The sequence below is a fragment of the Pogona vitticeps genome, chromosome 1 (assembly GCF_051106095.1).
Source record: "Pogona vitticeps strain Pit_001003342236 chromosome 1, PviZW2.1, whole genome shotgun sequence".
NCBI classification, from domain to species: Eukaryota; Metazoa; Chordata; class Lepidosauria; order Squamata; family Agamidae; genus Pogona; species Pogona vitticeps.
In genome coordinates this window covers 306,355,398-306,382,412 of record NC_135783.1, presented here as the reverse complement: position 1 = coordinate 306,382,412, position 27,015 = coordinate 306,355,398, and the positions used below count along the sequence as shown (strand labels likewise).

General features: G+C 41.7%; 1 protein-coding gene across 3 annotated transcripts in view; it reads left to right on the top strand.

Moving 5' to 3' along the window:
* SPRED1 (sprouty related EVH1 domain containing 1) overlaps positions 1 to 27,015 on the top strand; it is a 111,581-nt gene that overhangs the window by 67,038 nt on the left and 17,528 nt on the right. For all 3 annotated transcript variants that reach the window (XM_020806170.3, XM_078391822.1, XM_072986304.2), the window contains 2 exons: positions 3,791 to 3,959; positions 8,578 to 8,627. In XM_020806170.3, the coding sequence (XP_020661829.1) occupies positions 3,791 to 3,959; positions 8,578 to 8,627 (219 nt within the window). The remainder of the gene's footprint in view (positions 1 to 3,790; positions 3,960 to 8,577; positions 8,628 to 27,015) is intronic.

Below are 27,015 nucleotides of genomic sequence, written 5' to 3'. Positions count from 1 at the left end.
TGTTATGACATACAGTAAAATCCATTAAACACTTCATTTTAGTTGGAGATACTTGTGGCAAAAGACAGGATATAAGTTCATGAATAAGAATGCTTGCTTGACATGTTACTGACAAAGAGCCTGTCAGATAACTTGAAAAGTGATAGCACCCAGGATATGGATTTCACTTTAGAGTGACAGAGACTATTTCTGGACTTGTTTACCCAGCTTGTTTAGATCTCTGTTGGAATGTAAAACAATTTTTTCCTTTCTCTTCACAAAGCACCCTTGACATAATTGCACACTTCCTCCTTTATTATACTTCTTTTCCAAGATCTGGCTCCAGCCAGTCTAGTTTGAACAATTACCTTCCATTCTAACTTGGACAGGTCTGCTGCTGTTTTAAGTTATGTAAACATAGATGGAGAGTTCCTTTAATATGTGGTATTATGCATACATGCAAGGTTTGGTATTTTAGCTTTTGAAATGTTGTAGACTTTCAACTGATATTTCTTCTGCTGTCTAGTTTAATAAAGAGACACTTAACTGAGGGTTGCACATCTTATTGTTTAGTATTGTTGCTTAACCACAGCAGGGCAAATAAAGTCAGAAGACATGGGAAAATCTGCATTAATTAGGGCTTTCAGAGCAAAAGCTGTTTTAAAAAATTACCCACACTATATTTTTGCATTTCTTTGATTGTCAGCATTCCCCTTCCAAAGTGCAAATTTTCATGGAATTGGGAATCTTGACACAATAAGGAAGAAGAGAAGAGCATAAACTTGAGTATTGTTCTAGGACTAGGGAGGTGCAGTCAAGACTGGTTTCAAGTATGAAGTTCCCTGGTAACCCTCTCTGTGTCTAACATATCTCATATGATAAGGTTGTTGGGATGGTTAAAGGAGAATTGTGTATACTGCTTTGAACTCCTTAAAGAAAAAGCAAGAAATAATGAAATTGGACTTAGCTAAGCTGAAAAAGATACAAGCCACAATCCTTGTTCATTGAAAGGCATAGTCTGTTCTTCTCTGATTGCTGACAGAATGCTATCTACATATTTGGATATTATTTAAAGTTAGGGAAAATGGAGTAGTGTTTCGAATCCTAGCCCAGTGAATTAGGTTTCTGGCTGTGGAGCCAAAAGTCAGGAGTTTGATTCCCTACTTTGCCTCCTAGAGAAGCCAGCCTATGTAACCTTGGACAAGGATCACAGTCCCAGAATGAGGGACTGAGCAACTACTGAGTACTCTCTACATAGAAAACCCTGGAAAGGTGACCATAGGTCAGAATTGACTTGACAGCATATGATTATTATTGGAATCTTCTGAAAGAAAAAAACAATTTGCAGAAGGCTAGCATGGGACATAGAACGGTTGGTAAAAGAGCAAGCACAGACAAACCACATACTGATTCTGGTCTCCCATTTCCTTCTCTAGAATTTGATTTATTTGAATAAAACAAATTGGAACTTGATGGTTGTAGTTTTTTCGGGTTGTTTGGCCTTGTTTTGGTCCAGAACATGGCGAAACAGCCCAAAAAACTACAACAATCATCAGATCCTGGCCGTGAAAGCCTTCAAGAATACAAATTGGAGCTCCATTGCACATGCATATGTCCAAAGAAACCAGTGGTCGTTTTTTGTTGTTTTTTAACCTCTCTGATTTGTTTGAGCATAAAATGGAAGTAGTTGGTATATACACAACAAAAGTAAAACTTATCAATTTGTTCTGGAATAAGGCACAAGCATGAAGTGATAGATTTCACATATTATCAATCTGTTATCGATAACTGAGTTGCTGTTGCCTCACTTGTTTTAACTGTGCAGACAGTTTAACTGGTAAAATGAATTAACTTTTTTTAATCCAGCCTAGATTTAGTGACAACTGAAGAAAACAGAAACTCTATTTCTTCCAAATGATTTATACCGTATTTGCCAGCGTACAAGATGACTTTTTGGCCCTGAAAAACATGCCTCCAAGTGGGGGGGGTCATCTTGTACGCCGGGTGCATGTCTAGCAAACCCTCTCTCCCAGCGAAGTCACTTACCTGGTGGTAAGACCGAGTAGAGCCCTGCTCCTAGCCTGGGAACAGCCTGACTCTAGCACTGAACAGCTGACTGTCGGGAACAGCAGAGAGGCGGCAGCCATTTTGAGATGCAACCACATGGCTGCTGCCTCTCAAAATGGCTGCCGCCTCTCCAAAATGGCTGCCGCCTCTCTGCTGTTCCTTCTTCCAGCAAACCCTGGCTCTCTCCGAAAAGGAACCAAAAGGGGCAAAAGGAACTCTCCCCATGATGCAGCCAAAGCAGAATCACGCAGGCGGAAGAGGGGGTAGTCTTATATAGCAAGTATATAACAAACTCTACATTCTGAGTGGGAATGTTCGGGGGTTGTCTTATACACCCAGTTGCCTTATACACCAGCAAATATTGTATATAAATAGTGATTCTCATGAAATTGCTTGATTTGGGGAAATAACATTAAAAACAAAAGAAGAGCTATGCTGGATCAAGTTGAAGGGCCATCTAGTCCAGCTCCAGCATTTTTCCCACATGTGGCCATATTGATACCTATGGGGATCCCACAAGCAGGGCACTAGTTTAATATATAATTAATCATTTTATAGGTATTCCTCTGACTGTTCAGGTAGATTGGGTTTGGGAGACAAAGTGGCTCTCTGGTCCTCCCTGCCAAGATGGTTCTGGTTCTTTCTGAGAGGTGAACATAATCAGTGGCTCTGGGAGATCTGCTCTTCACTGCTGTTGTTATTATTATGCACCTCCAAGTTGCCTCCGATTTATGTCAACTTTATAAATGAGTGAGCTTCAGAATGTCCTCTCCCCAGCAGCCATGCTCAGCTCTTACAAACTCAGGTCTATAACTTCCTTTATGGAGTCAATCCATCTCATATTTGGTCTTTCGTCATGCCTTCAGATTTTCTTATTATTATTGTCTTTTTCAGTGAGTCTTGTCTTCACATGATGTGCTCAAACTATGACAGCCTCAGTTGCATAACTTTTTGCTTTCAGGGGTGAAAGGGGGGGCTTTGGGATCTCTTTCTTATTTAGTATAGGATGTATATTTCAGATAAATAAATGGAATACTTCAGGGATGGAGTGAGACCAGATCTTGACCATTATTTGATTAATATTCTTGCATTGAGCAGGGGGTTGGACTTGATCGCCTTACGGGCCCTTTCAACTTCATGATTCTATGATTATGTGATTATATGTTTAACATTTATATGAATAGGAGTGAACCAGATTTGGAGATTTAGGGTAAATTGTCAGCAGTGTGCAGATGACATACAGATCTGTCTCTCACTTCTGTCTACTGATCCCTACAGAGGTCCCACTTAACAGAGTCATCAATAGATGCAGTATGCAGCATTATCAGTGATATCTCATTCTATAGTGAAATGTAATTGGCTCCTTTATTTTCTGAAGATACAAAATCTGAAAACTCTGTTTCAGTCTGCATTTGGTTAAATAACTGTTGTTTGTTTGTTTGGAATGTTTTGGTTGGTTATTAGTCTGATAATATGATGCATTTTATGCTTTTTTAGCTTTTGGGTTTATGTCGATAATTTTAATGTTGGATACTTTACTCATGATTTCAGTAATTCAGTGCTATCACTTTATATATATGTTTTTTCCAGATTGCTGGCATTGTTGAGAGAATTTTTTAGATCTAAAAGGCATGATAAAAAAATCTTAAATACAATGCTTGAGAGTAGAATTTGTTTTTAAAACAAGTTGCTTATACAGAAGTCCCTTATGCTAAATTTTTTCTTTAACTTGGCTACTTTTCAGGTGGTTTTGGAGTGTACATTAAAGAAGGACCTCATTTACAATAAGGTTACACCAACTTTTCACCACTGGAAGATTGATGACAAAAAATTTGGCCTCACATTTCAGAGTCCTGCTGATGCAAGAGCATTTGATAGAGGCATCCGCAGGGCAGTAGAAGATATTTCTCAAGGTATGCACCTCAGTTACTTAAAATTTTTTTTAAGTGCCGCTCATATATAGTGTTGTTGTAATTGTGTAGATCAGTGGTCCCCAAACATGGGCCTCCAGATGTTCTTGGACTTAACTCCCAGAAATCCTAGCCAGCAGAGGTGGTGGTGAAGGCTTCTGGGAGTTGTAGTCCAAGAACATCTGGAGGCCCTAGGTTGGGGACAACTGAGTTGATGACATTTTTAAGGGGCTGCTTGCTCATTTCTTTCCCTAGTTACTTAATGACACCTCCTTTTTTGGTGGAAGGAGGGATGTAATCTCTCCTTTGACTGCTAAATCCTCACCACATATTTATAGCCAGTGAAGAAAATGGAGAAAAGAAGTATAGCTACTGTGCATGTATATTTTCTTCTGCGCTGAAATGTAAATGGCAAGTACCTCTTTAAATAATGGGTGTAAAATAGTACATTGGAGAGTTCCTGTAACACTGTGGAAAAGAACTAGTGAACAGTGGTTATAACAGAGATGGCAAATCTCTTCCAGAGTGACCAAAGAGAATCTAGAATCTCCCACTGGAAAAAGTTCACTCTCTTTCTTAAATCACTGATCACTTGTCTTTCCGAGTTTCTGTAAGCATAGCATTGAAGGGTTTTCAGGACATAATTTTTTGGGAAGAGGTTTCATTCCTAATGTACTAAATGTAGCACTAGTTTGGATGCAAAAAGTCTCTGGAATCTCCAATTGAAAGTTTGTGAAGATGGAACATGATGTGAAAGATCTCTGCCTGAGAACAATGAAAAGCCATTGCCATTCAGAATTGATAGAATGGGCTGGTAATATTTCCAGGTATACGACCACCCAATGTATAGGATGACCCCCTAATTTTTACCCTTGCCAGAGGCGGAGGAGCAGTCAACGGGCATCAGCAAGAGGCGGCCAAGCGCGACTCCTCCTTTCCCTCCGTCTCCTCCTCCTGCTGCTGCTGCTGAGTCCACAAGTGGCACTGGAGGAGACTGCAGCAGCAGGAGGAGGAGGTGGAGGCGGAGGCAAAGAAGCAGCCGCACTCGGCCACCTCTCGCTGCTGCCCATTGACTGCTGTCGCTGCCACCAGATCATCTGCTCCAGCAGTCATCTCCTTCAAGCAGGGGGCAAGGCGGCGACGTGAGCCGGAGGTAAGCCCTGGCAGCAGGAGGAGTTGATCGGACGGTGGCGGCGGCAGTCAGTGGGCAGTCGCAAGACGTGGCGAGCGTTGCTGCTCCTTTGCCTCAGTCTCTGCCTCCTGCTACTGCCTTCTGTGTATAAAACAACCCTCAATTTTTCCTCTTATTATTTTAGAAAAAAATTCATTTTATACATGGAAAAATACAGTAATTGATAGAATGGGGTTCTTATAGAGACACTTCTACATCTCCAGTGTACTCAACTGTCACACTTGTTTTCTATAAACACCGGGGAGTAGTATCAAAAATATAGTCTGCTGCTCCCTAAAGTGGTGTCTCAAATATTGTGTTACTTTATGTTTAATCATGTGTGATGTAAATACTATGCCTTGCAAAAATCAAGGTGACAGAGTTAATGGGAATCCTAGTACATTGTTTTGGCCAGACATAAAGAAACTTCAGATTCTTCCTCGTGGTCTCTGAATGCACACTAGTGGGTTTTAGTGCGCTTGCACAAAGAACCTCAGAATATTCTGGAGCGTAAAACGCATGTTGCTAGGACCTCCCTTACATCACCCATGGCTCCGCCCATGGCACTGAATGCCTCACTTCCTTTTTTGCTGCCGTTGCAGCAGCAGCACCCCAGTTTTGGAGCTTCTCTTTTTCCTTCTGGAAATTATACTTTCTTCAATCTTTTTGGCATTATGACCTTGGCTTGGAATCACTAGGTTAACGGACCTTCCTCTGTGAGTAAAAAAAAAAGGGGGGGGGCAGACTAGAAAACCACTAATGGCCTTTCTTGCCCTTTTTTTCCCTTGGGCCTACTCTCTCCTTATTCACAAAATGTCTCATGCCTATAGCATATCTCCACCTCCAAGGCATCACTGTCTTCCCTTATTTGGACGACTGGCTTCTGGTAACTCCATCTGGAACCAAAGCAAAACAAGATGTCAAACAAACTCGCTCCCTATTATCAAAGTCAGTCATTCAAAATCCACTCTCCGACCAACCCAGCAAGTCCACCTACATAGGAGCAGTCCTCGACTCTGTTTGAGGCTTTTCTACCAGAGGAGAGAAGGAAGAAGCTTTGTTCGATGCTTCAGTTCTTCCTACTGAGTGCACTCATCTCTGCTCACCTGATCCAGCATCTCTTATGGGTTCTACAAAGGCAATCGTCCAGCATGCTCGCCTAAAGATGCAGTCGTTACAAGCTTGGTACCTTGCGTTCTTCAACCCATTGATTCATGTTCTGTCAAAGATGCTCATGTATCGGAAGAGTTGGCATCCCAGTTGACATGGTGGGGAAATACTCATGGGCTGGAGCACCCACTGCAACAATGCTACCATACATGGCTTGTGGACCCACTTGGAAGTGAGGTTTCGTATCAGCCACTTGGAGTTTCTTGGCATCAAGGCCTTCTGGGCCTTTGAAGGACTGATCACAGGACATGCAGCTCAGGTTGCCACCAGCATGACAGCCCTCTTCTATATAAACAAGCAAGGAGGGACACACTCCCTCTCATTGCTATACCTGACAGTACACCTATGGGAATGGTGCTACGCCCATCACATTTTTTCCCTGTGGTGATGCAAATCTCAACAGAGGACAACACACTGGCAGATTACCTCAGCAGGTTGCGCTCCTGCAGTCATGAGTGGCCTCTCAACAACAATGTATTCTGCCTTCTGTGCCAGCATTAGGGCACCCCACAGGTGGACGTATTTGCTTCCTCAGCGAACAAGAAATGCCATCAGTACTGCTCACGAGCAGGAGTCGGATATCACTCAGTAGGAGACACCTTAATGACCAACTGGACTGTCAGCCTCCTATATCTCTTCCCACCCATTCCACTCTTGCAAAGAACTGTCATCAAACTTTGCCAAGACAGTTTGAACACCATCTTGATCCACTCCATGGTGGCCTCGCCAACCATGGTTTCCAGCCCTTTGGGCCATAGCCATAGACGTCCTCCACCTTCCAATGTTTCCTCGTCTGCTAACCCTCAACCAGGGCACGATGTTCAACCCGGACCCTCACAATTTGCATCTCACTGCATGGAGGATCCCCCCACAGTAATGGAAGTATTGAATCAGGCACATAAGTGTTCCATGACATTTTTTATACCTATAAGTGGAAGGTTTTCACCACATTTGCATCTACCCATCACTTACCTGCTCTTCCTACTTCACTGGAGGTCATTCTCCATTTACTCCTCCATCTTTTCCATCGTGGCCTTCCACACTCCACCTTGAAAGCTTATATTGCAGCAATAGTAGCCCATCAGCCTCAAGGTTCGGAAGCTACATCTCTCTTTCGACATCCCACGCTTAAGCAGTTCCTACGTGGTCTTAAAAATATACGTTCTGCATATAAGACTCCTACTCCACAGTGGTCTCTCCAGCTCGTACTCAGCCGTCTTATGCGGCCATCTTTTGAGCTTTTGGCAACTTTATCAGAAAAGCTGCCAACTCTAAAGACTGTTTTCCTTGTGGCGATCATCTCGGCCCACAGAGCTAGTGAATTCTCTGCCCGTTTCATGGATCCACCTTTCCTTCAGTTTCACCCTGACTCAGTCACACACTATCCTGACCTCACATTCCTCCTAAGGTGATTTCCAATTTTCACCTGGGGCAGCCAACTTTCCTACCTATGTTCTTCCCTTCACCTTCATCTGTTCTCTACATTCATTAGATGTTAGACGCGATCAGGCTTATGTTTCACGCTCCGGCTTTTTTCTAAGTCTCAAAAGCTTTTCCTCAGCTGTCATGGTCGATCCAGAGATTTGATCCAGAGGTTCCCAAGTCACCTGTCATACCATCTCCAAATGGATTGTTTCCACCACTTGTTTGGCTTATGGACTAGCAGCTAGCTCAAATGTATTTACCACATTCTGTAAGGGCCCATGCAACCAGAGCTGTGGCAGCCTCTACGACATTCCTCAGAGGTGTGGAACTGACTGACATTTGCAAAGCCACCACTTGGGCTGTGCCATCTACATTTGCAACCCATTATCAGCTGGATGTCCGTGCTAAGGCTCACGCCTCTTTTGGCCTTGCTGTGCTGGCTTCTGCTTTATCATGATATCTCGCCTCCTGGAAAGTCAGCTGCTAGTGACCCATTAGTGTGCATTCACAGGGACCACAAAGAAGAAGTAGAGGTTACTTGCCTGTAACTCTGGTTCTTCAAGTGGTCATCTGTGAATTCAAACTTCCCACCCATCCTCCCCTCTGTCATGTATGCCTTTTTGCATGCTGGGCAGTGGCGGGCTGTTCTTCAGAACTGAGGCACTTGGTGCCATGGGTGGAACCAAGGGCGATGTGAGGGAAGTCCTAGCAACATGCATTTTAAGCTCTAGGATATTCTAAGATTCTTTATGCAAGTGCACTGAAACCCATTAGTGTGACTTCGCAGATGACCACTCGAAGAACCAGAGTTACAGGTAAGTAACCTCTCTTTTCATTTGTCTTATTCTTCTACAGGTTGCCTGACATCACAAGATGAAACTGAAGTGCCTGCAGATGGTTTTCCAGTAAGTGCTTTAGGCTTTGATTATGTTAATTATGTTGGAGGAAATGACAGAACTACCTGATACTGAAGGAGGTCATGCTTGCATTCATAAGAGCCCTGCCAAGGGCCCATCTAGTCCAGCTTCCTGTATCTCACAGTGGCCCCTCCAGATGCCTCTGGGAGCACTCAAGACAACTAGATACCTATCTCCTGATACCCCTCCGCTTCCTCTGGCAATTGGAGGTACCTTCCTTTTAAGCCTGGGGATTATACATCCCCATCATGGCTTGTTAGGGATTCATTAAGACATTTTGAGATTTTCGTCCTTGGAAAAGATAATGTATAGCTAACTGACTTGAATCAAGAGTTTGGCCTAGTTGACTTTGTTTTTATGGGGTGGCCATGTTTTATTCTCAGGGTTGTAAAACATTTTAAGTTTTGAATAACATTTCATTTTCCTGCTTTAGTGAATCTGAGCATGAGTCATAGTGAGAGAGCTTCAGCCTCATTTCCTCATTTCTAGATTTTGAAAGTTGTTTGTTTGGCCTATAGGTTCCCAAACCCCTCTGGACACCATAGCCTCTATAGTCCTAAGAATAAGAATAAGAATAAGAATAAGAATAGTTGTAAGTCGCCCAGAGACCTTTGGGTAGAGTGGGTGGCATAGATAGATAGAGTGAGTGAGTGAGTGAGTGAGTGAGTGAGTGAGTGAGTGAGTGAGTGAGTGAGTGAGTGAGTGAGTGAGTGAGTGAGTGAGTGAGTGAGTGAGTGAGTGAGTGAGTGAGTGAGTGAGTGAGTGAGTGAGTGAGTGAGTGAGTTGCTTTTCCCACATTTTCTCTAATTTGAGCAGTGGTTAAGTCCTGCAAAGAAATTGCTCTTTGCCAGGACTCATTGCAAAGCAAACTTGAAAAGGAACAGTCAGAAAGAATAGAGCCGTTGATCATGTGCTGAATACAGAGCTTAATATCTGGCAGGCTTCCTCAGGATTTAGATCTGGAACTGGTTTCAAGAATTGGAATTGTCCCACTACATATGAAATGACAGCGGTAGCATTCATATCTTTCTAACTGTGTGTTTGGTGCCTATTCCAGAGCATATTTGTGTGGATCAGGAAAACACAGTAACAGCAAAAACTGTGGAAAAGTTACTTTTTTGGACTACATTTCTCATAATTATGTAGACAGTATGGACAGGAGCCATATGTCTTATTTACCTCTCTGTGTATAGACCAGAGTTTGGAAATGGTGTTTTGGCGGCTCACACCAATTGGTAATCCAGTTGAATCAGTGGGGTTTGCACAAGTGTTGATTCAGCAGTTGGTTGAGACTAGCAATTGGCTCTGGCTTTTGAATGGAAATGAGGATATTCGTATATGAATACGACTATCCCTGTTGCAGCTGACGCTAATGAGGGTCCAGGCACCGGGACTGGACCGTCCACTCCCATGTCCTGCTGCAACGACTGTCCCTTTCATCCTGCCAATGGCTCCCAGAGCTCCGCTTTCTTCCTACTTGGCTGGCCATCACAGGCAGGAATTGGGAAGGCAAGTATTAACAGTATTCAAGAGTTTTACTATTAAGGAAGTGACATATATGAACTGTCAAAATTGAAATCATGTAGAAATGCATCTGATGTAATAGGAAATGTCCCTGTTAAGGAAAAGAGCAAGCATTCTATTATGGAATTATTTTTTAAAAAATCCAATTTAAAGTGCACATTAAAAGATTCATTTTCACTGGTATTAGAGAATGAAATTGAATTTCACTACAATCTGCATGACTGGCATTTTCTAAACTCAGGTTTTTCATGTGTGTTTTGAATAACTATATGCTGGGGAAAACTCTGAAGATCTTTAATAAAATAGCTTTCTTCTAAGAAGAAATAAATGTATCTGTAAATGTTAAATAAGGGTATTAATTGGCATGGAACAAAGACAGTATTTTAGAGGAACAGGACAGACTAATCAAGGAAGTGATGAGGTAGTAGGTTTACTTATGTTGAAACATTCCCAGCAATTTGGAGAGCTCCAAATTTCACTGAGAAAAGTAGCCTGCAGTGCCTCTGTAGAGAGCAGCAAATGAGTGGTCCATTAACTGAAACCTGAATGACAGTAGATATAAAAATACTACCCTGGGAAAGAGAAAAGTGAACAATAGCTTGCAGACATAGAATATAAAGCATAGAAATAGAAAAATTTCTATGGGCCACCCTCTGTTGAATTGTGAAAATAATTCTATTAATATTTATACGATTCAACTTGTTCAGTGGGCTGTTCCTGTAATTGCCACTTCTCTTTGTCCTGATGTCTTCAAAATACTAGAAATTTGGGTTTAAACTGTTACATTTATCACATTTTGTCAAACCAGCTAGCAATCATTTCAGGGGAGTCCTGGATGGAGCTTATAGTGCAAAATTGCCTTCATAAACAAGGACAAAGGTTTTCTGATGAGGTAGTTTCAAAGAGTGAGTATTAATTGTATGAACTACCTTGGGTAGGTCAACCAGAAGGAGATAAAATAGTTTTGAAGCAAACAGACTTCCTTGTCTTGCTCTTTGCACAAAATAAATATTTTTGAAAGGTGACCTTGAAGACTAGAGAACACTTGGGCAGTTGATTCAACTGTGACACAACTTACAATACAAAGACCTAGTGAAGAATGATAAAGCATTTTTCCACCACAACTAAGACTTAGTGCCTTTTCTTTTATAGCAGTTTCCCACAAGCTACCACTAAAACACTTCTAGACAACTTTATAAAGGAAACCTCTAGCAGGCAAATTATCCTTGTAGTTTTAGAGTGGTATTTTTCCCTACATGTTTTTGATTGGTGTTTCCTTCATCTACAGTGAGTGGTGCTTCCTTCCTGTCTACTTGTTTGGAAATTTGTATAACTGTGCAACCACTTCTTCAAATGGGTGTTTCAGTTCTATATAAAAACATATGCATTTGTTCAGATTCTGTATGGTAGGTCACATATGTCTTAAAACTTCCACCATTGTCCCAGTACCTAAGAAAGCTTCTATTAGCGGACTGAACGACTACAGACCCATCGCCTTAACATCTGTAGTGATGAAAGTCTTTGAGAGATTGGTGCTGACCCACTTGAAGGACATCACTGATCCTTTGTTAGACCCTCTTCAGTTTGCATATCGGCCCAACAGATCAGCAGATGATGCTGTCAATATGGCTATGCACTATATCCTACAACATCTGGATTCCTCAGGGTCTTATGCACGGGTTCTTTTTGTCGACTTCAGTTCCGCGTTTAATACAATTGTACCATCTAAATTGTATCTTAAATTGATTCAACTAAAGGTACCCATCTCTGTTTGTAAATGGATATATAGCTTTCTGATAAATAGGAAACAGCAAGTGAGACTGGGGAAAATAACATCCGATATCCGCACAATTAGTATAGGAGCCCCCCAAGGGTGTGTACTTTCCCCATTGCTTTTCTCCTTATATACGAACGATTGTATTTCTAGGAATCCCTCTGTTAAGATTCTAAAGTTTGCAGATGATACGACGGTCATTGGACTTATTAAGAACGGTGACGAGTCGGCATATAGACAGGAAGTTGAGCATCTTGTCGCATGGTGCAACAGTAATAGCTTAGTGCTCAACCCACAGAAAACGGTGGAGATGGTAGTGGACTTTCGTAAACACCCCCCTTGTATACTCCCACTTTCCATCTTAGGCAGCACGGTCTCTGTAGTAGAGTCGTTCAGGTTCCTGGGCTCTGTACTCTCTCGGGATCTGAAATGGTCAATTAACATCGATGGCATCATTAAAAAAGCTCACCAGCGTCTGTACTTCCTACGACAACTTCGGAAATTCAATCTGCCTCGGGAGCTGCTTGTCCAGTTTTACAGAGGCATTATCGAATCTGTCCTCTGTTCTTCCATAACTGTTTGGTTCAGTTCGGCAACCAAACTGGACAAGAACAGGCTTCAAAGGACTGTCAGAATTGCTGGAAAAATAATCAGAGCTGATTTGCCATCAATGGAAGAGTTGTACATTGCACGGGTTAAAAAGAGAGCGGAAAAGATTGCAGCAGATCCACGGCATCCTGGTCACAACTTGTTTAATCTTCTCCCCTCTGGTCGGCGATACAAGACGCTATATACTAAAACATCGAGGCACAAAAATAGCTTTTTTCCCTGTGCCATCAAATTGTTGAATTTGTAACTATCTGACGCAACTGGGAGTTGAGGCAAATGGTTTTTTGTAGAAATTTGCTCTTATTGTCTTGTGTATTCACTGTTTATGGTGTGTGTGTGTGTGTGTGTAGTGTTTTTAAGTGTGGCCATGTGTAGTGTTTTTAAGTGTGGCCGGCAGCCATATTAAATTCCGGGTATGGTTTACATACCTGGCCAGTAAGTAAGTAAGTAAGTAAGTAAATTAATAAATTAATAATAATAATAATAATAATAATAATAATAATAATAATAATAATAATAATAATAATAATAATAATAATAATAATAATAATAATAATAATAATTGCTAGAATGGATCAGGTTAGCATGATTATTTCCTTTCCTATAACATGAGTATCAAATGTATATGTTTGAACTAATAGCAAACTTAGACCAAATTAACTTACCCAGTGATGTCTGTTTCACTCTTCAGGCCAATGGTTAATATAGTATTTTGTCTACTGTCAGAGTTGTCCATCATGAAGAACTTTAGAAAATGGTGTCATTACGATCACACATGCAACGTATCATAAATTGTAACAGTTTAATCTAGATTATTAAATTGATCATAGTTCCTTGCAGATTACACTAGAAACCAGGTGGTGAATTTGAAGGTTCTTTGCCCATGGTCTGGGGCACTGGTTCTTAACCTTGGGTTACTCAGGAGTTTTGGACTGCAACTCCCAGAAGCCTTCACCACTAACTGTGCTGACTGGGGTTTCTGGGAGTTGCAGTTCAAAAGCATCTGAGTAACAAAGGTTAAGAACCACTGGTCTAGGGATATCATGTCACTTATGACATTCCTGAACGTGGATGGTGCTATCTTTTCATTTCATCTTTATCCTTTGGGGAAGACCCAATAGTCTTGATGAGTATAAATGCACTAAGTGCATGCATGTAGATCAGTATTGCTTAGTTATGTGGTTTCATTACTTTGTATGTTAAGATGAGGTACAAGCCTGAATAAGGGAATAGTTCTTACCTCAGCATTAAAAATACAGTGGTGCCTTGATTTACAAACTTAATCCATCCCAGAAGATGTTTGTAAGTCAAAACGTTTGTAAGTCAAATCAGCATTTCCCATAGGAATGCACTGAAACCCGATTAATCCGTTCCGACTGTTTTTTGTTCTTATGTTGAGGCCTGGTTTGAAAGTTGAAGCAAAAAAGGAAAAGAATACATAAAATGTGGAAGCAAATAGTTAAGTAATATTTGTTAATTGAATTGTTAGTTAAATAAGTTACTGCTTTTATAAAATAAAATCTGCCACAGTAAATAAAATGAAAAAAGATGGAAATCAAAACAGTTACCTCAAAAACTGATTACAATTGTGCTGCTAAAGGATTGTGCTGAAAGAAATGTCAAACTTCATTAGATGCTTCTTTCCCATTTATTAGTTCTACGTAGTTCTGATTTTATTTAAAGATTTAAATATTTTAAAACATTTTAAAGAGAAGTAGGAATTCTGAAACAAAGAGCCTTCGAGAAGACTACATTAGTTTTGGAATCATTATTAATATAGCAAAAGGATTGGGAAATTACACAAGTAATAGAAATGGAATGAAACTAAGTCCTGCCAAGTAGAAGGCTGCACTGATAAGAAACATTTTTGTTTTCAGCTGAAGACTTATCTGGAAGCAACCATCATCTGTCTAGAGAGCAGGACAGCAAATAATGGGCGAAAGGCTATTAATATTAGTCCACTGACAGAAGGCTTCCACCATCAGAAACAGAACAGCTCCTTCTTTCTCACACACTCCCTCCCCACCTCTACTCCAGAGATTTTAGGAACCCTGTGGAACATAGTGGAAAGAGGGCTATGGGGGCCGGGGAAAAGATGTTCCTTTATGTGAATGGAAGTTTACTTATGCAGACTTCTGCAGAATGTTCTATCACTTCTTATGACTACCTCTGTTCATTACATAGGGAGCAGAAGTTTGTTTTACACAAACGAACAATCAAAATCATTTTCACAGTTTGAATAAAGCACTTAGCTCAATAGCAGTAGAAGGCCTTCAGTAAATAAGTGTTTATGTTAATTTTATAAGGGTCCCATAGGCCAGTGGTTCTCAAACTGGAGTTCCCAGATGTTCTTGGACTGCAGTTCCCAGAAGCCTTCATCACTTGCTATATTGGCCAGGATTTCTGGGAGTTGCAGTCCAAGGACATCTGTGGACCCAGGTTTGAGAACTATTGCCATAGACTGTGTCTGGCAAATATTTTCTTGGGAAGATTGATGTTTCCCAAGTGAAGACACCATCTTAAAGAACATGATGCTTTAGCAGGCATGACCTGCATTGATGAAGAAATTAAAAGCAGCGCTTCCCCTGTACTTTCAGTAGCTGGACAGGTGAAAGAATTTTCTTATCTAGCATAAAATATAATTGTTTTCTAAAAATTCCCTTGGTATTTATTTAACAATCCATACACAGTACAGTGCCACACCATTTATGGTCTGTTGCTCTAACTTAAGCATTGCAAACTTTCTGCTATTGCAGCGGAAAGGTGGCTGGAGGAAGCTGTCATCAAAACCCAAAAGGCTTATGATTTGTTATAAGCATTTCAGTGCACTGGGAAAAGAAAATCCTTTCCCTAGGATTTTGAGCAGCAGGTTTTTAAAATACTTGGTGTAACTAAACTGATTAAGAACTTTAAAACAAAAGTAGAGGGATTAATTAGGAACTTTAATCTCTTTATCCGATAATCAAGTCAAGATATTTTGGCAACTCTTTTTCGTAAGACTATTTACAAATTATGTTCTGTAATTGTACATTGACACTTATGGTTCTTTTTCCTCCCTAGCTCATGTTTGGAAGCAGCAATATGCGTATTGAAATATTCAGATCCCATGATTAAAAGTCACAAGAAGCAGGGCAATGCCTTCAAACCTCAACTCTGCTGTCACATGGCTGGTCCTGCTGTCAATATAGCCGGCAGCCCATCCTGCATGATTTGGAACTTTGTATAATCCTATCCTACCCTCATGATGTGGAACCTTACACAATCAAATTTATGCCAGGTTGCGGGCAGGCTAAATTAATAAGGCAGGTTTTGCACCGGAAGTATGCTCCTCCTCCCATATAGGTTACAATGAATTGGAGCTATGAGCGTGTTTGTCCTTCCACTTGATTGTGATGCCCAAATAGGGACAACTAATACCATAATCCATTTCAGAATATAATGGACAGTTTGAGTAAAATTACTGGTCATTCTGCTGCATTGTTGTAGAGATTTGGCACAGAAACCATGAAAGGAAAAGGATGCGCTTTTCTGTGATTTCCTCTAAGGAATTGGCCCAAGAGTTATTTTTTGCCAAAATACATCAATAAAATGCTTGTGTTAATGACTGGCTTATCTTTGTTGTAGACAGATAGGACTTTTAATTCTCAAGGGTATTTTTGCATTTTTATTCACAGTTCCATAAAAGAAAAGAAATCATGGTGCCTGTTGTTGTGGTAGAGAGATTACATGGTTTATGACCTCTTAGAAGCTATATATGATGGATAGACCCAGCAAGGGAAACAATCCACCCCTCTGCACCCCTCTAGCTCAAAATAAGCTAAAGGGCAAGGAAACTTTCTGCAACTAATTTTTGGGCTTTGAGGAAGGGAAGAAAGTCCCTTTACATAAATAGTCAAGGGCCAGAACAGTGTTTATTATAGATTAGTGATGGCGAACCTATGGCACATGTGCCACAGCTGGCACACAGAGCCCTCTCTGTGGGCATGTGAGCCATAAGTCACCAGATCGCTAGCCTTGGCAGCCAAACCTGAGGAGGCGGCTGCAGCCACGGTGCTAGCTCTCCAACTGACGGCGGGCCAGGATCCAGAGCAGCTGGTGCTGGTGGGGTCGGGCACGAGTGGACGCGGATCCAGAGTGGGATCTGGAGGCACATCCGTGCCAGGGATTCCCCCTTCCATCACTGCCCGCTGGGTTTTTCTTTTTTGTTTGTTTTTTTCAGTTTGAGCACCCAGGCTCAAAAAGGTTCACCATCACTGTTCTAGGTCTTGATATTTTCAGTAACGTTTGAGGTAAATTTTTTTGCTATTTTTCCCTAAAAGCATGTCACAGTTCTTTAGAGCAGCGGTGCCCAACCCTTTTTGGTCCACGGACCGGCAGGGGAAGGCGGGGCACCTCCACGTTCGTGCACATGCACACACTTGTCTGGGTTTGCTTGCACTCGTGCGTATGCACAAACGGCGGCGCAGCATTCGCACAGGCGTGCTGGAGCACGCATGCAGGCACAAACAAGCAGTGCAGGGATGAGTGCGTGGGGGGGTGGGGCTGAAGGTCTGTCTCAGCGGCCCGGTCCGGCTCAGGCCGTGGACTGGCACCGCGCCGGGGGTTGGGGACCTCTGCCTTAGAGAGCAGGTTCACTGGTGTTGCACATTTTTCAGGCTTCCTAAAGCAAGTTCCTGCCTGTAAAACATAATGACAGAGTAAATTGGCATACAGTGTGATGGTACTTCCATATTTATATCAACTGTTATAGGCAGTTCAAGTCGGTATTTAGTCACTGCTCTTCAGAATCAAAAAGTTTGTCCATATTTGTAGAATGTTGCTGACTGAACTTACCAAACACACCATTGAACTGCAGTTTCACATGTTCCCTTGAAGTTGGCTATCCTTATTCCAAAAAATATTATCAACTGATAATATTTATAATTACTGGGAATGAACTGGATAAGGATTGCAGCCTATGTCCCTTTTTTGCTTTGCTTCAAAATAAATTTTGTGCTTGTTTTGCTTTGATAATTGGTATTGATTTGAGATCTTTTAAAAAAGGGAAATGTTGGCTGAAATCTAGTAGTAAGTCACGAGTAGACTCATTGAATAAGTAGAATTTAACAAGGGAGCTGACTCACCATGTCCCCACTGATTCAATGGACCCACTCTAGTAGTGACTGACCACTGGATTTCAACCATTGTATCAAAATTCAGCTGTGCTTTTAGGATGTGCTTTATATGCAAAACATTCAGTCTTAGATGTCTAGAAAACTCTAGCCTGCCTCTGAAAGATATTTCAGATACAAGGAAGAAAGTATACAACCAATAGTAGGGAAATAGCTGTTATAATTTGAATTAATTGTTCTATTTTGGAAAATCTTTAAAATAGAGGTTGTTTTGCGCTTTACGCCTGTACAGTGGTGCCTTGCTTGACGAGGATAATTCATTCCGTTCAAATTACGAAATCCTCGTCAAGCGAAACGAAAAAGCCCATTGAAATGCATTGAAACCGGTTCAATGCGTTCCAATGGGCGAAATACCTCAGCGTCCAGCGAAGATCCTCCATAGGGCGGACATTTTCAGTGACTGTAAAGCAAGGAATCCATCTTAAAACACAGTGGGGAGTCATTTTAAACAGCGGGTGGGCATTCTGAAGACCCGACTATACAAAGATAGTCGTTAAGCGAAAAATCGGTTCTCAAAGCAGGGAACTGATTGTTGTTAAGCAATTTTTGCCTATTAAAACATTCTTTTGCGATTGCAAAAACTTCATCTTCAAGTGATTTCCTCGTCTAATTAGGTAATCGTCAAGTGAGGCACCATTGTATTTGTAATTCAAATGTAAAGTGGAAGGCACCTTGTCTAAATATAAGTCCAGTGGAGAATTCTAATGAGCAATAGGTTAGAAAATACATATAATAGAGTGAAGTGGAAAGTATAGTCACATTACTCCTTTTGTCAGATCGTTTATTAGAGAATTGTTTTAATGATACTTGCAAAAGAGCAGCACAGCATTCTCCTCCTCAAGCTTTGTCCTTGGGAAAAACAATGAGAGAAGCTTTGAAGAAGAGCAAATCTCAGTCTGGTTTTCATTTTCCCAACAGCTGTCATCTGGCTTTGAGTTCTACTGGGCTGCTACAGCTAGAGTCACTTTATTGCTTTTACCCAGCATCCTTTTGCTTGTGCACACAGAAATGTTTTAATAGTGTTGGAAAAAAGTCAGAGTATCTCTTAGCAACCATAGGACAGTAATTATTATACCAGCAGCTGGGAGCAAACCAGATTTCCGTTGTGCATTAAAAACTGGCGTAGGTTACTTTACAGATGATATTGGCTAGCCTATGCCAGGCCTGTGGTTGAAACCTATTGAATGTGAGCAGTGCATAATTGCTTTAGCAGTAGAAAAGTAGAGACTTGTGCCTCTCTGTGTGCGTGTTTTATGCGAGATAGTCTGCGTGCATATGTGTAAGTAAATAAATGTAGCACATTCATCTGTTGCAGAAATATTTTTCATTCAGTCTTATTTTCCATTCAGTCTTATAGCATTTTGCCATTTTTAAGGGGGCCTCTTTTGTTTTCAATGTATTTGCTTAGTATTAGTAACCAATCCATGGAAGATTACACTAGATTAAAACATGGCATAGTCATGAAACATACGAAGAGCCATAGTGAAATACTAAGGTCAGTGTATGATTATGGAGGATAATGTCCTGCCAAAGTAACATTCCACAAAATGTCTGGTTTGTTGTTTTGCAAGATCATTCCATCAGAATACCAGACTTTACACTTGTGTAAGCAAGTAGTGGATGCCTCGCTGCACAGTCTCAGAAAAAAAAAATCAGGCTCTTCCCATTCAGTGGGGTGTTTTGAATGAATAAATGAAAAACTGATGTTTGCACAACAGACACATTCTGTGATTTAATTGTGAATACAAGATGTTTTTCATTAGTACTTCAGAACAAAAAAATTGGAAGCTATATGATACAGTGATATAGTAAGATTATAGGTAAAAAACAGATAAAAAGACAAAAATGTGGTAGCTTCTTCAATTTTAACTGTTACATTTTAATGTGAACTTTCATGGACAAGTCCACCTCCTCAGATATAATAAGAGAGAGAAATATGATGTGACAAGTATTTATACATTGCCTCAAAATACAGAGATTTTGGTTGGCTGGTTGGTAATAAATGAGCATTTAACAGTGAGATATTCTCTTTGATATACAGGTATATTCCATGCCTATATCTCCCTGACACTACACTGGTGGAAGGTGAAGGCATCAGGCATAGATAGGGCAACACACAAGGCAGGATACAAGTGAGCCCTGTTGAATGTAGCTGTGATGGAGGGCAGCCACACAGCTGACAACATTCAAGAGGCTCTGATGGACATACTGCAGCATTGAAGTCTTAACTACAGAAAGGCAAGGTCCAAGGTTCCCTCTAAGGCAGTGGTCCTCAACCTTGGGCCTCCAGATGTTCTTGGACTACAACTCCCAGAAGCCTTCACCACCACCTCTGCTGGCCAGGATTTCTGGGAGTTGAAGTCTAAGAACATCTGGAGGCCCAAGGTTGGGGACCACTGCTCTAAGGTGTGTTTCTGCGCAAGCGTGATTCAGCCCCCATCTGCACAGCATTTCTCATCCCACAGCGATAGTTTCCAGCGCTTTGCTTCCAGTCATGATGGAATCCTGCGAGGGGACAGAGTCGCAAGTGTGAGGGGCAAAGTCCCACCCAGCGGGGCTGAAAATTAGAGGGAACATTAGCAAGAAGATCTGATTGTCACAAACAATGGGACAAACATTGTGGCAGTAGTGCAGGCTGCAAAAATGAATGGGATGCAATATGTGGTCTACATTCTCTACCTAGTACCCTGTTTCCCCAAAAATAAGACCTAACCTGGAAATAATCCCTAGTTTGATTTTTCGGGATGTTAGTAATATAAGCCCTACCCCAAAAATAAGCCCCAATTAAGTGAATCCCCGCCGTCCACCATTGTGCAGAAACCAGAAAAAGATGACATGACTGTATTTGAATAAATGTGGATTGTTATACATGAAAAAAATAAACATCCCCTGAAAATCAGCCCTAATGCATTTTTGGAGCAAAAATTAATATAAGACACTGTCTTATTTTCGGGAAAACACAGTAGTTCAGAGTGTTTTCAAGGTTATGGAAGACACATACATACTTAATCTAATTAAGTGGGCCAAAAAGAGGACAGTGTATTTTCACCATAGTGTCTAGGGCAGTGAGGTATTTTGGCCGCATCAAGAAAAACTGAGATTGCCACTGTACCACCAAAACCAAGATGGGGCAGTTTGATGGAATTTCACTTTCAACCTGCTTCAAATAGTGATAGAGCAGCAAAGGACACTGCAATTTGGCACTGGAGATTACCATTGTTCCTCTAGGTAGAGAAGAGTGGGTCAAATGGCCTATGTCCTCCAAAGCTTTGGGAATGCAACATAGTGGGGATATAGTCATCCTTAACCAGATGATCCCAATGTCTTGCAGCATGGTTGGCAAGATGGAAGGCAAAATGAAGGGATAATCTAGGTGGATGGGGGATTCTACAGAGGAAGAAAAGTTTTTTTTTTCCTGACCTGAAGTGGTGGCCCTCACCAGCAAGCTAAAAGACCTGTGTCACTACAGGTTTGTCTCCTTGTGGAAGAACAAGTATGTTCTAGTAACTCTCTTGGATCCCTGAATTAAGCAGGCAGTAGATATTAAGCAACAGCAGGGGTGGTGGTAATGCCACCCAACTTTCCTTCTCATGCAGCAGCAGCTAATTTAAAAAGGTGTGCTTAGCACTGAGGGGTCACACAGCAATGTTCATAGCACCTCAAACAGCAGTGCCAGCAGATGTATTTGAGAGTACAAGTCCCTCACCCCTGCAACAACATGGCAAGCTTTTGGGACACTGTCTTGACATTCACGGCAATGGGCTGTTCTCCAGAGACACCACCCCACAGGAAGGACGTGGCAAGGAAGAGGCATATATGCAAGAATCCTGCAAGCCAAAAGAGACTAATCTCTTGACTTACTGAGCTGAGGAGTCTATTTGGCAAGGTCTAGCCAAGGTGGCAGTGGGAATGCTGCCTTGCCTACCAGCTAGTGTGGCCAGTGGGAGAGTAGTATTCTCTCAGGCAGAGGACATTGTCAGTCCACACCACTCGTGCCTGGATCTGTCAAAAAACTTATTTTCCTTAAGGTCAACCTGCCATTGCTGGGCTTTCCTGAAGTCCCCTTTCGGTAAAAGAGAAAAAGATACCCTCTGCTCACAGTACTAGTTATGCCACGCTTAAGTTTGCTGCTGTCTCTTTCATTCTTTGCTTCTGTCTCTGTCATTCTTTCAACTGCTACTCCCAAGATTTTGCTCACCTACTCAACTGTGCCATGCCCTGTGCTGTTGTCAGTTCCCACCCACTACAGCAGACCCGGGCAAAGTGTGGCCCGAGGGCCACATGCAGCCCGCAAACCGCTCCTGTCCGGCCCACAGACAGTTTGGAACATCAAAACCATTTATAGCTTTTTGTCTAAAGTTGATCAGTTGCTTATCTTTAACATACCGCAAAAAAAACTCTTTAGTATTTGTGAAGATTAACAAGTTTGACATAAAAACAATCATAACATCACTATTTCACTTTATTTTTGAGTAAAGTTGATTCGGTCCCCGAACACAGTTCAGATTTTTCATGTTGCCCCCCTATAGAAATTGATTGCCCACATCTGCACTACAGGCTAGCTGCTATTCCACTACGCCTGGCAGTGCAGACCAGGATATTTGTCTGCTTCCCAGTGTGACCTGTCCTGTTTCCCCAATGCTTCTGGGGACTTTGGAACTCCCCTCCCACAGGAGGCCAGGCAGGCCCCATCTTTGCAGAAACTCTAGGAGGATGTCAGTTTATATCCAGTTTAGAACTGACTAAGAGGAAACGCATCCAGAGGGTGGACCTGTGTTTGTTCATTTCTTTTCAGGCAAGCCTCCCCTTTGTGACTGGCTGCCTGAGTGTGGTTTTTAAATAGATTGTTGTACCTTAATGCTTTGCATGTGTTTTTGGTGGTCGCAAGACCAGATAGGCGGGATAATTAATAAATAAATAAATAAACAAACAAACAAATAAATAAATAAATAAATTGGTGCTGCTTTTAGCTTTCAATGTTGTCTTTTAATTATGTAAGCTGTCTTAGGTCCTTTTAAAGGAGAAAAGCAGGGTAAAATATTTTAAATAAATAAATTTTCTTCTGGCATTCACACTGTTGAGAGTTTAGTCATTTCCCAATACCTAGGCACTGCTGGCTGTTGATGTGTACTTTTTTTGTTTGTCACAATCACTGGGAAAGCATCAGAGGACATAGGCAAATCCTTTTAAAATACTTTGCCTATTTGTATTTTTTTAAAGGGAAAAATATTGAATATACTATGTAGTATTTATATTGATTATAATGGAGTTCCAGGTACCTAGAAATTCCACATTTTAAAAATAATGAATCCAAAGGGCTGTAATTCCAAATTCTAAATCTGAATTTCAGTGCAAATGAGCATCCATAGTCTTTACAGTGAAAAGCTTTACTGTTACCTATAAAGCACAGTGTTGTGTCCCTTGTTTGTTCGCCCCAAACACAGGTCCACCCTCTGGATGCATTTCCTCTTAGTCAGTTCTAAACTGGATATAAACTGACATCCTCCTAGAGTTTCGATTAAATCGTATAACCGGGGTATTGGGTAAGCATCAGGCTTCGTGACATGGTTTAGTTTTCAATAATCCACGCAAAAGTGGATGCTGCCATCAGGTTTGTCTACTAATACTATTGGGGCTGCCTATGGGCTAGATCACTGGTTCTTAACCTTGGGTTACTCAGGAGTTTTGGACTGCAACTCCCAGAAGCCTTCACCATCAGCTGTTCTGACTGGGGTTTCTGGGAGTTGCAGTTCAAAAGCATCCGAGTAACAAAGGTTAAGAACCACTGGGCTAGATGAAGGAACAATGATTTTTTTTCTTTAAGCATTTCATCTAGTTCCTGGCAAACCTTGGCTACATATGGCCCCGTCACTCTGTAAGGTGTGCCAGCTTGTGGAGGTGCATCTCTTGTATCAATTTTGTGCACTACTCCCTTTGTACACCGGATTTGTTTGAGAAGACCTGCTTGTACTTCATCAGCAAGGCTCTTGCTTCATTTTGTTTTTCTGTGGATACTGTGTGACTGATTTTAACCTCTTCAGGGTTATACTTGGGTTTGCCCCTCCCTTCCCAGTAGGGTAATTCCTGTCTTTCGTTATCCGCTTCTTTCATGGCATATAAGACGTTTTTCTTTCTATAGTAAGGCTTGATTATGTTTACATGGACCACTCTTTGACCTGCTTCTTCCTCCTCCTGAATGATATAATTTACTTCACTCATTTTGAAGACTATTCTAAAAGGACCTGCCCAATTTAATTGCAGTTTATTCCCTTTAATAGGTTTTAAAATCAACACTTCATCTCCAGGGTTGAATGTTCTCTCACTGGCTCTTTTATCATACCATAGCTTTTGCTTCCCTTGCTGGCTCTGCAAGTTTTCTGCTGCTAACTCAATGAGATTGTTTCAAGGAGTCTATTCGATTATCTATATACTGGATCACTGTATTTGTTCCTCCCAATTTTGCAGTAGTAAATCTAGGGGTCCCCGCACTTTCTGCCCAAATAACAGTTCAAATGGACTGAATCCAGTGCTTTCCTGGAGCACAGATCGATATGCATACAGTAAATGTGGCCATTTTGTGATCCCAGTCATTGGGGTTTTCTGCAGTGTAAACTCTGATCAAACGCATGAGGGTTCCATTAAATTTCTCCACTCATCCATTAGTTTGGGGATGATATGGGGACGATGTAATGTGAGTTATGCCACAAAGTTGCCACAGCCTTTTCATTAATCTAGATGTAAATGAAGTTCCCAAATCAGAAGCGAAGCCCATACAATACATGTAATTCAGTAAGGCATCTGCCACTGTCTCTGTTTCTATATTTTCCAAGGGAACTGTTTCCGGATATCAGGTGGCATAATCAATTATAGACAGTATGAACCTGTTTCCCCGTCTGGTAACTTTAGGTAATGGTCCCACAATGTCTAACCCTATGCATTGAAAAGGGGTTGAGATAATAGGTAAAGGGCACAACTTGGCTTTAGTTTTATTGTTACCAGTACCCTGCCTTTGACATATGTCACAGCTTTGACAATATGATTTTATCTGCTTCCCCATCCCAGGCCAGTAAAAATTCTGAGCTATTCTCTGCTTAGTGTGTGTGATCCCCAAATGAGCAGCAAAAGTGTATATATGTCTCTTTTCTATTATTCATTCTCTGTATTTAATAGGGATCATCTGTTGTTTATTAAGGCTTTTCCCTCCCCTTTTAGGATTTATTTATTTAATTTATTTATTTACAATATTTTTAGCCGCACCATTGCCAGTGGCTTCTGGGTGGTGTACAGCATTAAAACTTAAAAACATTAAAACATTTATAAAAGACAATATAAAATAGCATATATTAAAATAATTCTTAAAACATTAAAATTAATAAGTCCTGCTGCTCATATGGCCAGCTAGGGGATATTGTTTAATTAAAATGCTGGCTGAACAGAAAGGTCTTTGCCTGGTGCCGGAAAGCCAAGAGTGTTGGAGCCAGGCGGATCTCTCTAGGGAGGGCATTCCAGAGTTGGGGGGCAACAGCCAAGAAGGCCCTATTTCGACATGCCATCCCCCTCACCTCTTTCAGGGATGGCACCTTCAGAAGGGCCTCCTGGCCTGATCTTAGAGGACGGGCAGGCTCATATGGAAGAAGGCGGTCCTTTAGGTAACCAGGTCCTAAGCCGTTTAGGGCTTTATATATCAAAGTAAGCACTTTGAATTGGGCCCGAGCAGCAACCGGCAGCCAATGTAAATTTTTCAAAACCGGCGTGATATGAGTCCGTGCGGCGGCACCACTTACCAGCCGTGCAGCCCGGTTCTGTGCCAGTTGCAGTCGTCGGACCATCTTCAAAGGCTGCCCCATGTATAGTGCATTGCAGTAGTCCAGTTTGGTTGTTACCAGTGCATAAGTGACTGCTGCTAGGCTCCATTCATCCAGGTAAGGGCGAAGTTTATATATTCTCTGCAGCTCTAAGAAGGCACCCCTGGACACCGAGTCCACCTGGGCTTCCAAAGTCAGACTGGGGTCAAGGAGCACCCCCAAGCTGCAGACCCTGTCCTTTAGGGGGAGTGTAATCCCATCTAAAGTAGGGAAATGGCCCTTTAACCTATCTGGCGGGGCACCTACCAGCAGCACTTCAGACTTGTCTGGATTGAACCTCAGTTTATTGACCCTCATCCAGACCATTATCGAGTCCAGGCACGAGTTCAGAACAGTGACTGCCACACCTGGATTGGTAGAAAATGAGAGGTAGAGCTGGGTGTCGTCAGCATATTGCTGACTCCTCAGCCCAAACCTCCTAACGACCTCCCCCAGCGGTTTCATGTAGATATTGAACAGCATGGGGGACAGTATAGAGCCCTGAGGAACCCCATGATGCAACCGCCATGGGTCAGAGCTACTGTCCCCCAGCACCACCTTCTGGACTCGATCAGCCAGGTAGGAACGGAACCACTGTAAAACAGTGCCTCCAATTCCCATCCCAGCCAGTCTACTAAGACCTCTCTATATAATAGGTCTTTTTCCACAAAGTACCTTTCGGGATTCTCAGGGGTTATTGGTCCTTCTCTAACCATCTTAAAGCATTGTTCTAGGGTTGAATCTTCTCATGAGGAGAAAGTATTCTCATGAGGATTCCATATAACCACTAAATCAGCTGTCTCATCTGCTTCATTTCCTCTTATTATTTCTTTATAGAGTTTATATTTTTCCTCAGATGCTTCCCTTTTTTGTTTCTGGGAACGAGTAGTTACCAGAACACTCCTAACGTGCTCAGAGAGATCTAGCCCTATCAAGCATGGGGTAGGAATTTGATCTGTAATGCCTATTTTCCACATTCCATTTCACCCTTGATATTTTATTTGTATTTTAGCCACTGGTAATGTAATTAGCTCTGTCCCAATCCCTTTTATGGTGATGCTTTCATTTCTTAAAATATTTTCTTGAGGCATTATATCAGGATGGCACAATGTCACCTGAGAGTATGAGTCTCTTAGAGCCAGATATTTAGTATCATTCATGTAAATAGCTTGGAGAACATTTGCCAAAGGAAGTGGTGGTTGTTGTTGTTCCTAGCTTTCTGCTCTAGCAGTTACTGGGATTATGACGCCCATTTCCACTGCCTCAGTGGTTGCTCTCTTTTGTTGTACACAGTACACTTTCTTGGCCTGACGTCCTCTGCATTTTTGCTGACCCAGCTCCCTATTCCTGGAGGTCTGGCACTGGGCAATAAAATGCCCTTTCCCTCCGCAACCATAGCAGGTTCTATGGACTTTCTGTTGTCCCAACTTTTCCCACCAAATTTCACCTCAGAG